Source organism: Pithys albifrons, chromosome 4, assembly GCF_047495875.1.
Source record: "Pithys albifrons albifrons isolate INPA30051 chromosome 4, PitAlb_v1, whole genome shotgun sequence".
NCBI classification, from domain to species: Eukaryota; Metazoa; Chordata; class Aves; order Passeriformes; family Thamnophilidae; genus Pithys; species Pithys albifrons.
The window spans coordinates 92028900-92045974 of NC_092461.1; the positions used below are offsets into that span (position 1 = coordinate 92028900).

At 37.2% G+C, this 17075-nt stretch overlaps 1 protein-coding gene across 2 annotated transcripts in view; it reads left to right on the plus strand.

The window, feature by feature from the left end:
* Nucleotides 1–17075, plus strand: part of AHRR (aryl hydrocarbon receptor repressor) — a 92950-nt gene that overhangs the window by 64592 nt on the left and 11283 nt on the right. For both annotated transcript variants that reach the window (XM_071554978.1, XM_071554977.1), the window contains exons 5-10: nt 9587–9676; nt 10955–11084; nt 12512–12645; nt 13949–14148; nt 15794–15912; nt 16818–16959. In XM_071554978.1, the coding sequence (XP_071411079.1) occupies nt 9587–9676; nt 10955–11084; nt 12512–12645; nt 13949–14148; nt 15794–15912; nt 16818–16959 (815 nt within the window). The remainder of the gene's footprint in view (nt 1–9586; nt 9677–10954; nt 11085–12511; nt 12646–13948; nt 14149–15793; nt 15913–16817; nt 16960–17075) is intronic.

Consider the following 17075-nt stretch of genomic DNA (forward strand, 5'->3'; position numbering starts at 1 on the left):
TAGAAAATGAGAACCATCAGCTTATGTTTGATGTGATAGAGCAGGGGGAGAGGGCAGCCGGCCCAGGTGTGCAGTGAGCAGAGACAGCATCCTCTGATTTGCACTGGCATCAGGGAAGACGTCTTCCATCCATCAGGACAGGGGAAAACCTACTGTCATATGAAGAGGGCTAGCTGAGAAATTTTCGTTGTACAGTGAACAGAGCAGCTGTCCATCCACAACATTAAGGTAAGGAATAGATAAACTTTGGTCACAGACCAGAGAGATGTGGATCCCAATTTCAGGCCACTGTTGCTGTCCTCCAGACTGTTCATCACAGCCAACTCCACCCGAGCTCACTTTTCACAGCCGCTTCCTCTGTTTCTGCTCAGGCTATTTCGGTGCCTCTTGGAGACAGTCCAGTGGCCACATAACTTCCTCCGCAACAAAACATATTCTCCCATTTCAGCTCTGTTAGGTTTTTTCCTCTCACTGACTACAGAGCTAATCCTTCTCATCTGTTTTCACCAGTCAATAGATTCAGTACCTGTATGTGAACACTGCATTGTACAGATGCACTGGGACTTACTCTGCTGCTAGAACTGACTTCTTGTATTAAAGTACCAATGGCAATCATAGCACATTGTTCATTTCCTAAAAATTTCTGTATGAACATTTGTTTTTGAGTGTTTTTGAAGATGGCAACGTCAGGTATTGCACATACCGCCCGCCCCCTTCCCCCCCCCCCCCCAAAACATAAAAGAAATAGGAAAACACTTTAAATAAATAATGGCAATCTTACATTGTTTAACTTGTTTTCAACTGGTTGAAGTGATAAGTGAGCAGCTTAAATTGTATTTACAGATGATACTTGCTTCCAGTATTCTCAACTTAGAAAAGCTGATGAGCTGCAGCCTTGCTGTCTTCTTAGCAAAGTGGAGTGATGTGCAAGAAAGCAGATCCAGTCTAGACTGTGTGCAGTTTTGAGAAATTCTGCAAATTCACAGTGATTTTGTTTTGTGGGTATGGAGCTTTTGAAAGAAAAACTCACATATTTTACTAGAAGTGTTGAGTACATTTCACTTTTACTTTTTGTCTACCTTACATAAAACGTAAATAAATTTTTCATGGATTTGAACCAAAAAACCCCTTTCTATTAAAAGCATGATGCTGAGCGTTAAGTGTACTCTTTCCTATTAGTATCAAATATATAGTATTGATTTGGAGACAGGAGAACAGACAGGCACCCTTCAAACAGTTCAGTTCTCATTCAAAGAACTTCAAGAAAAATCACCATCATTCTGATTTTAACTATTCCTGACATTTTATGAGTAAAAAACCTAAATTAGATAGTTTTTTTGTCCTGCTATAACTGCAGTGCTTCCAGGAATTCTTAGCTGAAAAAGCTGATGGTGACCAACAAACAGGCATTTTTACCAATCTGTTCTGCACCTTCCCCACTCCTCTCAGTACTGCAATGCCGCAGAATTCTCCAGTAACTGAGACTGGGCTTTTCTTAGCATTAAGCAAAGAAATGTCTCCTCAAGCTAAAGCAGGGCCTTGTGGAAGAGACCTGGGGAAGGGTTTGTTTAGTCTATAAATGCAGTTTAAGATTTGCAGTTGTTGCTGCTGGCTTGGAGGAGTTGTCCCTTTCTGTGCTTGTCCTCCTCCAGGTGACACATTGTCATCCACTTGATAACTGGATTAGAATAAGTATTGCCTGCCTCTCTGGGTCGATGTACTGCCTTAATAGCAGAATTCCCCCCTGCTGTCAGTATGGGACAGGGTGTGCTTGGTACAGGATACTCAGAGGATACAAAACAGCATAAGATGGTAACTCACCCAGTACAACAGTTCCCAGAGTCAAATTCAGGAAGACCACACTCCCTAAAAATTCTACCGACTTGAAATGGTGTTTATAAAAGCTGGTTTAGATATATTATTAAACAGAATGTGAAATACAGATTGTTTTGCTCTTCTTCCCACCCCCTGAAATAGTTTTGTGTTAGAGAATGTGATATATGGTGCTAAATACACATAAAAATATTGCTCTGAAATTAGGACGTCACATTTCTCTTTTAGGTTTTGATTCCTTCCACAAAGAGATGGCTGCCTTTCATGCTCATTGATAGTTTGCAAGTACAAATAAAAGTCAGCTGTGAGTAGAATATTATGACGGCTTCTTCTCTTCAGAACTTGATGCACTTACATGTAAATAACACTGAAAAAAAATTCAGACATTTGTTGCTTACATATGTCTAATTGTCCAACATGTTGGATAAATATTACTTGAGACTCTTCTCAGTAAGTTATTTCTGTGAAAGATAATGGTTAATCTTACTACATTTGTTATTGCAAAGTCTACCTAACTAAATTTGTTATTACAAGTGCAGAGTAGTGAGCAATTAATGCTTCATTTTGAGTCTTCTCAAATGGACTTAATCAGGCTTGCATTTTCTGTATTGAAATTGTTGAAGAGAAGATTGAAAAGCTCAGAGCAGCTGCAGAACTCAGAAAAAATGAAGAGCTGAAATTGCACTGAAGATATGATACTGCCCCAGCTTTGCTTTCATCTGTGAATACAACATCTGCTTTTGAGGAAGTGAAATGAGAAACTACATAAATCAATATAAAGACTGTTTCTATTTTCAAGTGTAGTCCAGGGCACAGTATTTGTGAAAGAGCACTGACAGGAGGGTTCCATTACAATTTTAAATTTGACATCATGATTAATGAGGAGGCTTAAGGAAAAGATTTGAAAGATTATGTCATAATTTAGTATCCTTTCATGATAATTGCTAAGGTAAATGGTATGTTACTCATCCAAGTACTCACTAACATATCTGGTAATCATCATACATATATCTATGTATTAATAAATAAAATATGCTTTTCCCCAACAATTTTAGAATTAATAATTTTAATATTATTCTTTTTTAGATTATTATAAATTTGTCTCCAGTACTTGTATAATGTTCATTAACTTCAGGCAGTATTCATATTCTTACTTCCCATATGAAATCCTAAATGGTAATTCAAAGAAAAGAATCATGAAATTTTCACAATTAAATGGGAAATGATCCACCAAACCTTGCCATCAATGGAAACCATTTTTTGTGACAATATTTTATTCTAAACAAACATGCCATATAACAAATATATACTCAGGTGTTTGGTGTCACCCATTAATTCCCTTTTGCAGCAACAAAACCTGTGAGCTGTTAGTCATTAGTACTGCTCCACTTGGGAAGCATCGTCTGTACTCTCATTGCCAGTGTTTGGTACTTGTGAAAAAAAGGGATTTAATTGGAATGCATTTCCTTCTGGTATGAACATCACGTTTCTAGACTTACAAATCCAACTGATGCTTCAGCTCTTGTTTCTCAGTCCCACCTTGGGCAGCATAGCTGGTTTTGAAGCCCTGGGCTCTTTGGGGGCCAGCAGTTCATGCATATAGTAACGAAGAAAGGCCCTATCCCATGGACCTGACACAGACTAACTAAGCTTTGTTACAAAATCTTAGTTTGGAAAGAAACTATAATGGAAGAAAAACTGCTTTTACAATTTTGCGTCATGCGTTCAAAACAACTTCAAAGGCAAAGTTGTTCTTGGTTGTGTCCAACACTTATTACATATCAAGCATATAAAAAAAACATCACCATGGTTTAAAATGTGTTTACATGTGTGCACACACTGCAATCTCACCCTCCAGGGAACTACTATGTTTTCTTGAAAGTTTATAGCTCACAATTACCGGAGTCTGATGACTTACATTTTCCTAACTGATTTCCAGGAGGCCAGTTTTGTCTCTGCCTCTTGACGAGCCACAGTGTTCCAGCTCCCCTGGTAGACTGGAGGCATATATAAACAAGTATCTCCAAGGTTTGCCTAATTTCTTGGTGGAAGTGATAGGATACTGAGGAATGGAATAATGAGAAATTTCACCAGCTGAATGATTCACAATCATTTGTGCCTTTCAGATGGCACAGCTGTTCCCTCTGACAGTAAACAGGAGGGCCAGGGCTCAAACTATCTGGCATTGTGAATGATCTTTCTGCTTTTGGTAGTGCAGCACTAGATGGTGAATTTCCATATTGAAAGAAGCCTCAGATGATATCCAGGGTCAAGAAGACAGACAGAAACATGAACTTTGTTTTGTCTGGGCTGTCAGGAGGAGTGAAAGGGGCATAATCGTCATATGTACATTTTTTTTGTATTTGAAAATAGACATTTTTGCTGTCTATGAAAACCAGTTTATCAGATTGAGCACTTTCTCTATGAAAGGCTACCATGTCTGTAGACTTCAGCCTGTACTTCTTTTCCTGGCTCAAATGATGGAAATTTGTCTTCTGTTTTGTTTCTTTTTCCTGAAAACTAAGTAGTACACGCAAGTCCTTGATCAAAACTGAATGCTAAAACAATTCTGTCACTCCCCTTTGCAAGAAGTAATCCTTACTCATAGAACTATTCCTTTTGAAGTTGCTTTGTAGATACCAGAGAAATACATAAAAGTCCAGAGGGCTAAGAGATGCTGTACTTGTGGAGCAAAGGCCATATTCTGATGTCACCAGATATGCCATTTCTGAATAGTCTTTTATGTGGGGTTTTATTTCAGGGTTAAGTAAGAGTTAACTTTTTTTTTCTTAAGTTTATAAAGAGAACCTCAGGGATTCTAGAGGGATTTTTGACAAGGGCAATTATGAGTCCTAAAAACACCAGTGGAAAGAAACACTGATTCACTAAACAATACAGTTGAAGACAGAGGACATATTAACTGTCTGCATTTCCCTCCTAATGCTCATAAGACAAGAACAAGTATATAATTTCCAGAGTTTTTAAATAGCTATTTATTTAGATCACCAGAAAATTGTCCCATCCCACATAGGATGCAAAAAACCCACTGATCCACTGTTAAATGAAGCTGTTCCAGATAAACTGTGAGCCAACTGACCCTGGAAATTTAGTACCCAAGTTGCGTGACTTGGAAATCTGTTCAAAGCAAGGCATGGCTGCAGGCCTTGACTGTTGTACTTTAGTAGCCATAGTAACATGGTCTCTGGAGACCTAAAGCTAGTGAATTTTCCTTTATTTCAAGGAAGAGTAATAAGAGAAATGTGGATTAGAACTTGTTCTCTCTCACTTTTTTTTTCTTCCTCCTTATTTTTTACTATGCCATGACCTTGACCAAAATATCTTTGAAGTATTTTCTGGCCGATTTTGTGCTATGAGACCAGGAAAAAAAAATCAGGATATATAAAGGGTCTTGCCAAAGGAAGCCCTGTCTTCCTCAAAATATTAGCCTTCATTCCCAAAGAGAAACTCTTGACTAATAATGTTTCAAAAACTTTTTAATGGAAGGAACTGATAACTTTAATCTCACAGCTACTGTGGCACTAGAATAATATCATACTTTCTTTGAACTGACAGATTAATTGTTTTTTTTTTGTTTCAGTAGCAGGTGCAGCTTTTCGTGAGTGCATAATTGGATGTACATGTTTTTTCAAAAGAACACAGACCCCTGTCTGGTGCCAAGTTCTTTTTTTTTTTTCTTTTTTTTTCCCTTTGGTTAAAAAAACCCACGTGATTTCATTTTTTAAGTACAATATAGAAAACTGTCGTAAGTGTTTTTAAAAAGCCAAATACAAACAAACAAATGTTCACAATACATACTTAAGTCTGTTGCACATGTTTCAGCTATTATCCTGGATTAGAAATTCCATCTGTCATTGAATCCATATGGTTTACCAAATGGCCGTTCAAAACCATGTATTATTTGCAGATTTGAAGTGAGTTGGGTTTTGTTGTAAAAGTTTTAAGGTCCATATACTTTTGTGTGTATTTTTTTCTGTTTGTGCATGTGTAAAAATATGCAATATTGCTAAAAATTTTAGTATGCAAGTGGACTTTACTGATTAAAAGATGATAGTTGTACACAAAACAAATAGCACTAGTGAAGTAGTGGAGTTTGGTTATTTCATCCTCTAAATACAAGAGCCCTGTTTTGGCTTTCCATTATTCCTGCTGAAAGGATTAAAGTGAAATTAGGGCTGCCTTTACTTCTCTGTGCTGTCTCCTCAGTGTTTTGAGCAAACACATGCTTACATCAAGGACTGTGAACTGCACAGGTATGAGCCTGGTCTGCATCCTCTTTCCCTTTTCCCCTTCTGAAGTTATTGATTACCCAGGCAGTGGCTGCTGAGTTCTGGCACAGCACACCACTGCAGCCTCCCATTCACTGGGAATCAGAGAAAGCTATTGTTGAGAATTATATATCAATAACTGAGAGTGTTTAAAAATTATAAGTGAGGCCATATACTTTGTTGTCCTGTTTAACGTGACGCCTGGTAACTTGGGAAAAAAACTCTGGGAATAGTTTTTGCTCATTCTTGACTGAAGTTGTCTCTCTCTTCATTCAATCTAACAAATTACTAGGCTTATGGCCAGAAAAAGGGAAAAAACTCTATGCAGTGGTACTGCAAAGGACTTCAGTATGGAGTTGTATTTGGTACCTGAGAGATTCATCCAAGAGGCTGGAAGAGATATTTTCCATCTAATTTGCAATCACCATACCTGTGCTAGCAAACAGTCTCCTCCTTATCCCCACCTGTGGCAAGTAGAAAAGTATAAATCCCAGCCCAACTGTGCCTCTATTCAGAATTATCTGTGCTACAGATGTCTGTTTTAACACTGAATTACAGTTTAGGATAATATTGAGAAAACTGAAGAACTTGCCGTCATGGATGAGACTCACTGGTTATGAAGTTTTGCTTTTTGTGCTCATCTTGTCTCTTTTTAACATGACTGAAGCAGCAGGTTTCCCAACTAAAGGGAGGTTTAAACACATGAAATTTGTGCTAATCCTCAGTGGACTCATGTAGCTCCAAAAAATTGTTTTTGCACCAAAATGGATATTGCTTTTCCTGTGTGCAAGGCAGAGCATCAGATGTCTGCATTTGGGGTCATGGAAAGCAGACAGTGCTTAGTTAAGAGATGTAAACTCAGGAGAGGACACCAGCATTTTGAGAACAAACCAAAAGCAAAGCAGGTGAAGTTTGTAACTCCTAGTTTATATACATGCCTCAAATCCATACTTGTTTCTGGCTTAACTTGAACATGTGGCTCCTTGAACTTTTTGATCACTTCTTTCCTCTTGCTCCCTCCCATCCCTTTCTTAACACCTCCTCCAGCCTCAAAGATGTAATTGCCAGTGCACTGATTTGAACCCTTAGAAATAGACATGGTCCCATTTCCCCTTCCAGTTTTTATAAACTGCTGCACCTAATCCAGACTGTGAAAGAAAAACTTGTGGAAAGAAAAATGTTGCCTTCTGCAGTGGGGGAGCAAGTCTTATGTTTTAAAGGTAGAGGTTGATCTCTTAGGTATGTGTCTAGGCCTAAAAATTACGTACCAATACATCGAGGAAGATTAATTTTTGAATAGGGAAATTTATATCTTGATTTATACAAGCAAACCTTGGCAAAGGCGGATGTTCCAGGGCTATTTCCTACAGGGGCTGAAAAACTCCAGCTTGCCTGCAGGGCAATGGAAGGTACCTTTTAAGGATGTTCAGCATGATAACTTGTGAGATTCTTGGATCATATTCAGATCTTGTGGCCATTGATTAAGCCTTTCCAGACAGGGCTTGGTGCATTAGTTTGCACATCTTAAAAACTTTTTTTAATTAAAAACATTTCTTTCATTTCTTCTCTGTTCTTAATTTCTACCTGTCCCAGCTTCATGGGCATGTCTGGAGATGTTTTGTAATATGCATGGTAACAGCCACAGATATAAAGGAGGTCCCTTGTCCTGTGGTTATCTTTGTGGAAATTTTCAGTCTATCCAAATTAAAAGGCATGCCAGATATTAAAAGTGTAGCAAAACTCCTAGTATCACATCTCTGATGGTTTCACTGCTGTGAAGATGAGTCCAAAGAGACAAGATACCAAAACTGGTTTCTTGTCTCCATTTGACACTGGAAATGTATATGACAGATACCATCTATAAGATTCCTCTCAGTGCAGTGAAAGGCACAGATGTGAAGGTGTAGAAATCTTGACACATTGTCTTCTGGTTGGTGAGGTGCTGGGGCAAATTTGGGCCTTATTTAGAGCAGAAAACAGCCACAGTTGAGCAACTGCTTGTGCTTGAAGAGTTGACAAGGATAACTAGTATTCAACACAAGCCTGTCTAGGCAGAGCTAAAGCTTATTCTGTATAGAATCTGTACCTATGGAGCTGACCTGGCACAAAACAAGATTTGCCCTTGACTATTCTTAGCAATTATTTATGGTTAGCATTGACTTGATTGAATCAGTTGCTGCTACAGCTCTTTCCAAACAAAGGTGAGACATTTCAGACTCTCCACTACATTTTTCCTGTCATCATTTCACAGGTTCTTCAACGCACAGGGCCCCTGGCCAAGGGTAGTCCCACAGGGCCACGTTTCTAAAGGTGCTCCACATTTATGATTGGGGCAAACCTTCTGAGGAGGTCAGTCTATTGTGCACTGAACTTTTGAAATTCTGCCCACCATTGTCACAGAGGGAACAGCCTTCAAGCAGTCTTGGAAATCTGGTCCTCATTTAGGAACTGAAAAGGGAACCAAACTCACAAAAATACGGCAGTGGATCTGGTTACTGAGCAATTGAAAATCTGTCCTCCTTGTGCTTCAGGATTAACTCAGGATTAATAGGCCTATCAGTAAATTGAGAGTAAGGTGAAGGATGGATAATAATAATATAGCAGTATTTTCAGCAACAGCTATTTGAATTGTCATCTCAAAAAAACTCAAAACCATCACATGAGAGGACCTAAACTACCTTGGAATGCAACCTGCTGGAGCAAAGATATGTTACTGAACCTTTATCAAGGGAAGAGAGACAAAATTATCAGTTTTCATGCATCACGATCTTAACGTTCACATCATGTACCTAATTTAATCCTTCCTTTTATTTCTGGATTTCTCTGGTTGCTTTCCTTGCATCACCAAGTCTACATGAATTGTTAGCTCTTTTCTAGATTAAACATTGTTCTATACCAATGAAGTATTTATCACCTACTTTTTATATTCGTTGCATTTATGCAATTACACCATGTATGTATTCTTATAGAAGCTTAAGAAAATAGCCATACTTTGAAATATAAATGCGATTTTAAAGTTATGTATTTCATTTTCATGTTGGAGATTATGATATTATCTGTATGCATCAAAGCATACATATTCAAAGCAACTACTGTGGAATACAATGGTTTAAATTAAAAGGAAAAACAAAGTAGTTGGCTTGCTATTAAACTTTTAATCCAATGAAATAATGACAGAATACAATTCTGCAGATAATTAGGAAGACAGTAAACTAGTAATGTAATATGGTAGTTACACTGTAATTAACTATCTTAACTTTTTTAATAAAGGGAAAAAAGCATTTTCCAGGTTGTTATTTGTTTTTCATGGTAAGAAAAAAAAAGGGTTTTCTGCAAAATTTTGGTGTCCAGCTTTTTGCAAAGTGGTTTTTTTCATATCTAGACTATTCTTAAAATGATTACATTTATACCAATTTTATTCTTAATTTTCTAATTATCTTTTAAATTATTTTATTTTCCTTTTTCAGTCACTGAATGGTTTTGCGTTGGTGGTGAGTGCAGATGGAATGATATTTTATGCATCATCAACAATTGTGGATTATCTAGGGTTTCATCAGGTAAATATATTTACAAATATTTACAATACTTAGTCACTGTCTTGACTTTCTTGGTGCCACTTCTGCTAACTGGCTTTCTAAAATGTAGCACTGTATGTTGCTACCCTATCTACCTTATCCTTCTACTGCTGATTAGACATACACTGTTACTCAAATGAAGTTATTTTACTGTGCTATTTCAGACTAACTTTTTTTTGTGATCTGACAGGTGAAGATTTATTTCTTATAGTATTCTTCCTTTTTTAAAGCTTTTATTAACAGAAATGTGATCCATTATAAAAGTAAGATTTAGCTAAAAGTTTCCTTTCAATTTCAGTATAAGATGCTGCTTTTCTAGGCTGGTTGTCTGTGTGTAATAAATATATTGTAAAGTCACAGAATTATAGAACCATGCAGTTGGATAGTACCTCTGGAAGGCATCTAGTCTAATCTGCTCAAAGCACATCCAGCTAGAGCAGGTTAATCTGGGAGTCATCTAGTCAAGCTTTGAGTTTCTATCACCCCTCTGGAAGTTGTGTTCCAGTGTTTAATGATGCTGACTATAATTATTTTTCACTTATTATTAAGTTCCAGTTTCCCATGTTGCCATGTGTGTCTGTTGCTTCTTGTTCTCCCACTTTGTTCTTCTGAGAAGAGTTGGACTTGGTCTTCTCTTTATTCTCTCATTTGGTTGATGTAGACAGCAGTAAGTTCTCCTGAGGTTTTCCCTTCCGAAGGCTGTTCTTTTCTCCTGCTACATCATGTGCTCCAGCCCTCTTACGTGTTTTGGTAGCATGCTCCTAGGCTCATTTAGACATGCTAATATTTTTCTTTTCCTGGGGTACCCAAAATTAAAAGAGAACTTTGCCTTTGTTGAACTTCTGAGGTTCCTTCCTGTCAGCTCATCTTTACAATCCATCAAGGAGTTGTTCTGCTCTTTTCAGCTGGTACTCTCTGCAAACCTGCTGAGAGTGCACTCTATCCCATGATTCCTTAATCAAAAAATTAAACAGGGTTTGTACCAGCATTAATCCCTGGGGGATGCCCGTTGTCAGTTGGATGTTTTTATGACTCACATTTGCATATGTACAAAAGAGTTAAGAATAGAATGAATCATCTTAGAATGTGAAGGGGAAAAGCAGATGTTGAAAAATAGGGGCCTCTGAAATAACTTTCCTCAGTCAGTCTGCTCTCAAGGTGTCCTACACAGCCATTATTTTAAGGAAGGCATCAACCTAAAGATAAGTTTCTGCCCCCCTACACATACTAATTAAACATTCCTTGTTGTAATTGTTTCAGACTGATGTAATGCACCAAAACATATATGATTACATTCACGTGGATGATCGCCAGGATTTCTGTAGACAACTGCACTGGGCCATGAATCCTCCCCAGATGTTGTCTGGACAGCAGCTACAAACAGAAACAGGTGGGATTGTGTGTGTTGGTTGAACATACAGGCACCACCGTACAGAGACAGAATTGCACTCCACCGTGTCAAGTCAGACTCTTCACTGGAAAGCTACATAGCAGCCTTTATTTATGTCATTGTCTCATAGACGACATTTCTTCTTGATCCTTGGAATTTATTAAGTAGTGTGTGCCATAGAGGCCACAAGGTTGTGTTCTTTATTTCTCTCTGACTAATGTACCTACAGATATTCTTACACATGCAGAATGAACAGCATCAGTCTCTATCCTGCCAGCCTGTTACTGACACTGATCAGGACATGAGTATTCCTCTTATTAATGCAAAAAAATCCCATGAGAAATGTTTGTGTACAGAACCACAGTGGCAGCATCATTACTTTCTGCCCATTTGTTTTCCCATGCAAAATTATGCAGACAGGAGTCTTGTGAAGCACAAGTAGTTTAGCAATGCACTTTTTGCTCTGAGGCTGTATTTCCCCAGGATGGCAGCTGGATGCCTGTGCTCAGGGTTTGTTCTACATGAGGCATTGAGCTGACATCGCAGCTGCAGAACATATAATCAGGTTGAAATTGCTAACTGTATAAAAAATTATTGATCCCAACAAGCTGTATGCATTTCACCAGAGTGAGAGGAAGTAATTAAGGAAATAAATTGGGAAGCATAGTGACCAAATGGGTGAGGAGAAACTTGCAAGAAATCCTTCAGCAACCTTTATGAAGTCCTCAGGAACACAGTCGTGAAAGTTGCATTTCTTTAAAACAGTTTCTGTTTTACAAGATATCTGAGGAACTTGGCAAGATTTTTGTAGGAAGTATGCAGAAAACAAAATAACAACATGCACTAATATTTCAAACTATAAAATTTACAAATTTTGGAATTTTTGCTCTAATGTATGTTATGGAGAATTTCAGTTCTTGAGTTCATATTTTTATAGAAATACTTGTGTCTTTTGGGAAGTATTTCAAAAGCTGTTCCCTTGTAGTCCAAAACTGGAAAATGCTTCATTAAAAGCCAAGTAGGCAACAGCTGAACATTAGCTAATCAGCCACTTTCCATTTTTATGTTTTGGTTTGGGGTTTTTTTGCATTAGCATTTTTCCTTATTTTGTTCATTTTTCCAGTGCGTTTTCTGTGATCTCTGATCTCAAAACCAGCAGCATCTGTTACCCTGCTTTGCATCATTAAAAATTACAAAACTCATGAGATAAAGTTTCTGGAGAAACTCACCTGAATCCCATTGTAGAGCTTTTATTTTTCTTTTAGTAGGGCATATGCAGATATATCTGTACATGGTACAATTTAATATTCGCCCACCCATAAAGCAATTTTTAGCAATTTCCGTAACAGGTTCTTCAATTGGCTACAGAACATTTTCATTATTCCTTAGTGTGATCTGATACATTTTGCCTTCACTGTTGTTCCTAGGAGAAGAATATATTCTCAGTAAATTGTTTAAAGCACAAGAGAATGACAGTATAGCACCAGATTATTCCTCCTTCTTAACTCGTTGTTTCATCTGTCGAGTTCGCTGCTTGTTGGACAGTACTTCTGGATTCCTTGTAAGTACAATTTCACTAAGATTACTGTAGTCATGACATACTGGATTTTAATGACTTCATATGAAAAATTCTTCAACATAAATATTAAACATAGATACTGTGGAAAGCCATGGACAGGATACACTTTTCTTTTGCTGTACACTAACAAGAAATACCTAAAGATAGTTATTTATATGTGTAAAGAGTGATGGGAGACAGTTGTCATATTTGAAATTTAAAGAATCTAAAAGGTTTTATGTTTCAAGCTCTTCTGGGCAATATCTGTCCTCAATTTGTACTGGGCGTAGCACAAGGGTGGAAACCCCGAATTTCAACAATTAACATTTAAGCACAAAGTATTTGCTTTAAGGAACAGGAAGAATAATGACCTGTTTTCCCCTTTTGTGAAGAGTCCTTTAATAAGAAACTCCATAATGAGAAAGTCTCTCACATGCTCCTTGCTAGGAGCAGCTCATTTCTAGAAATCACTTCTCCATTTGCTTAGAAAAGACCAGTGCTCTTTCTACGTATGGGAAAGTATGACACAGGCAAAGGAAATTAGAGGATCAGCATGTGATGGGGAAATACAACTTCTCTCTCAGATGCTCTTCAGTTTGCTGGAAGACTGTGTGCCTTAACAGCCATACCAGTCAGTCATTTCTGCATCACTGTTTTAACCTTGTAGCTCTGGAAGATGCCCAAGTCAAATGGGCCAGTTTAATTCTGGTTATTTTTTGGTAGGTAATTGTTTCACTGAGAGACAGAAGCTTGCTATTAGCTCGATCTCTGCCTTCTGACTGTACAGACTGGTTCCTCCCAAGCTATGTACTTTGTATCCGGCTGTCTTGGGCCTTTCTTTTCCCCTGGCATCTGTCTGCACAGTCCTTGAGTTGTGTCAGTCCATATACTTCACAGAGAAAGTGCAGGGCAAGAGGAAAGATACTAAGAAACCATCTCACTGGAGAGAACAGAGCATGGAAAAATAGTGGTTCCAGCTTCAGTGAGGCACAGAGGAAATAATTTGCACCATTATACAGTGCCCATCTTGGCGAACAGAATGTAACACAGAACTTCTACTTTGAGTACACAGGAGAGAGAAAAAAATCAACCAGCTTCAGATGTCTCATTTTACTGTTGGGAGAATCTCCACCCACAATGCCTCTGAAGTGGCATGGTTCAAATTATATGCAGATAATGAAATTCCTGTTTTTTCTCCCTGATTCAAAACTGGTTTTGCTGTTAAATAACATGGTCCAGACGTCGTATTAGTATTTTAAATGTTTATACACTAAATGCTTAACATAACTTTTTTTTTGTATACCAGACAATGCAGTTCCAAGGCAAACTAAAGTTTCTCTTTGGACAAAAGAAGAAGTCCTCATCAGGAACAATATTGCCACCTCAGCTGTCCTTATTCTGCATAGTGGTACCACTTCTGCTCCCTTCTGTAACAGAGATGAAGATGAAAAGCCTGCTTGTGAAAGCAAAACACAAAGCTGATGATGTAACAGCAGTGAATACAAAGTATTTACAAGTTAATCTTTTGGCATTTATGGTCTTCATGTCTATTAAGCATATAAAATTATGCTAATGAACTCTCAAACTCTTTCTTACAAAAGTGAATAATTTATCTGGATTTAACTAATATAAAATAAAGATAATACAATTACTATAATAGAATATAATGCAAGACAATACAATATATTGTACTTATAATACATGTTAAGTATTATATTACTATATATAAAATTTTATATTAAAAAATGGAGCATTAGGATATCTTCCTAACCTTCAGAAATTACCAACACAGTAAAGTCATTCTACGAGCTGTAAAAATGGAAAAGAAAAAGTATTTTTACTGGGAGTTTTCAAATTTCAGTATCTTCTGGTAAGACAGCTATTTGGACTTGGGTATTTTGTTGACAAACAAAGGAAAAGGAAAACTTCAGAAAGCTGGATGTGCATGTCTGGGGGTGTTCACATGGAGGCTGATGAGTTGTACTTGGAGTATGCTTTTATCTTTCAACAGAAGTTTTATGAACACATAAGTTTAAAAATGCAGTGAATGACTTGGGGGTAATAATTTGGTAGCAATCACAAAAGATCAGGACAGATTGCATTCAGACTCATTTCCTTCCTAACACCCAGTTTTGTTACTCTTCTATGATTGAATTTTAGTTGATCTTTGGGCCTAGGGTTATGTTTTGCCTTATTTGGTTAAATAAAATATTACTGTAATGAGGTCGATTGCTGTGAAGCAAAGTGCTTGTCAGTAGAACTGACAGTATCATAATTTGGCTTTTGCTCACTTTGTGTTTGTGTATGTGTGGATTCCGTATCCAGACGTATAATGTGGTTCTAGAACACACATGCTTTTGACAAGAACTAAATTGCTGGAAGGCTGGAATATGCAGGCTTTTGGAGTAGAGGTGTGAAGTCATTTCTGCTTGCTAGTTTTTTCAGAGGCCCAGGTGAAATTACCTGATGATAAGAATCCAGCTCCTAGAAGAGAGGTGCTGTACTTAAGCTTTAGTGTCTGACTGGACAGTGGCCAAGGATTTGACAAGAATGAAGTAGTCATTTAACTTGAGTGTTTTCTTTGTTTCAGGCCTGAAGCATGGGTAGCCAAGGATGTGGGCAGATCTATGTAGTAACCTTTTTTATGATGGTCTTAACAAAGGGAAACATTTGTAAAAGTTACAGACATTGCAGTCTTTTCAAAGCCTAATAAGCATCTTCAACTAAAGATTGAAGATCTTTAAGTCATGTGGTGATTATTGCAAATTGAAGTCATACAAACTCTTAAATTCATTGCTGGTCACTGTGATTTATGTACCTCAAATGTACTTTGAATAGACAAAGCAGAATATGCACAGCATTTGTCTCAATTCAAGCTGAAATTTATTGTTCCAGATATAGTAAGTCATGAGCAGAATATTCCTAAACATAGTTATTTCTCTTAATTGAATACAGAACTCCAGTCACACACTAGTTTGAGCAACTGAATGTTGCAGGAAACAGATAATTATTAAGTGTTAGTTACTCCATACTTAAACAGTATGTCTGTGCTAATGGTCAACAGCTTGAAGATCATATTTTTCAGACTCTGTTATTCCACCGTGTTGCCATTCACTGACAAGGAATTTTCCACATTTTCTGTCCTCTGCAGCTCCAGTTCAAAAGGCAGTTCAGGGCTGTGTGAACCAACAGAATTGTATGGAAGAAACAGTCACCATGAAGGTGCTGCTTTCACTAATGCATTACAGATTGCTGAAAATCAAATCAAAGGTGTGTCTACTAAGTACTTCTGGATTATATACAGTTTATGGAAAAAGAGCCTTTTATTTTCTCCTGCTAGGATTTACAGATTTTTGTACCAGTGCTCCCTTTTTAATTTTCTCTAACATCTCTTCTTTAAAAAAAAATATCAAAAGAATTTGTCCCCCTCAAAAGATAATATTGAATCAGTCTGTGATTTCAGAGTGGGCAGAAAAGTTTACAGAGAAATAAGCAATCACAGTAAATAAGAATACTCAACGTATGCTTTCCTGAAAGTGGCAGCACTGAATTTAATAAGATTATATGAAAACCATAGTAGTTAATAACAGTATCTATCCCTCTTTGAGGAAAACTGGATGATGTTACAAATGCCAGTTTTCCCCATAGATTAGAAAACAGAGAAAAATTAGTCTTTAAAACTCATGAGTTGCTCGCAGCTTTAACTCACAGTTTTCCAGTGCCTGGCTGTGGAAAAATTATGGATCCATGCTGTAGTTCAGATTTTACAGTGGATAAAATTTCAATGTGGAGTCTACCTTGTTGGGCAACTTCTTCCTGAGCAGAGTTGTACTCACCCTTCTATCATATCTGTTGGAAATCTTTAATGACTTTAAAACTGTTTCTCTCTAATAGCCCCATTTTTCTTGAATTTTCCTATTGCTTTAGTGCTACTACTGCTGAGAGGGAAAAGTTAAAAGGAATGGGTAATACTGAGAGATCATTGGTTGCAGTTTAAGTGTCTCATTAGGTTTTTCAAATTTTAGTTTTACAATGTAATTTACCTCATTTTGTGACTTTCCTATGCTGATGATTCCAGGACAGCAAACAAACCTGTGAACATTCAATTGTAGTTTAAGTAAGAAAAATACTAAACACTGCTTATATTAAAACAGATTTTCTTTTAAATTATATAGCAAAGAATAATGGAGAAAATGGCATTTCTCTAGTCAAAGTACAAACCAATGAAGATCACTGGGTCTGGGTTCAAGCTAACACTCAACTTCTGTATCGAAGTGGTTGTTCAGAATATGTCCTTGCCCAACAGCAAATGTTAAAGTAAGTATATTTTGCAGTACTAAAAAACAGTTTTTAAAAAATTCAGAAAAATGAATGTATTCTTTATGTATGAGATCTTTGAAAGGACTGTAGTGACCTAAGAGGAGAACTGAATG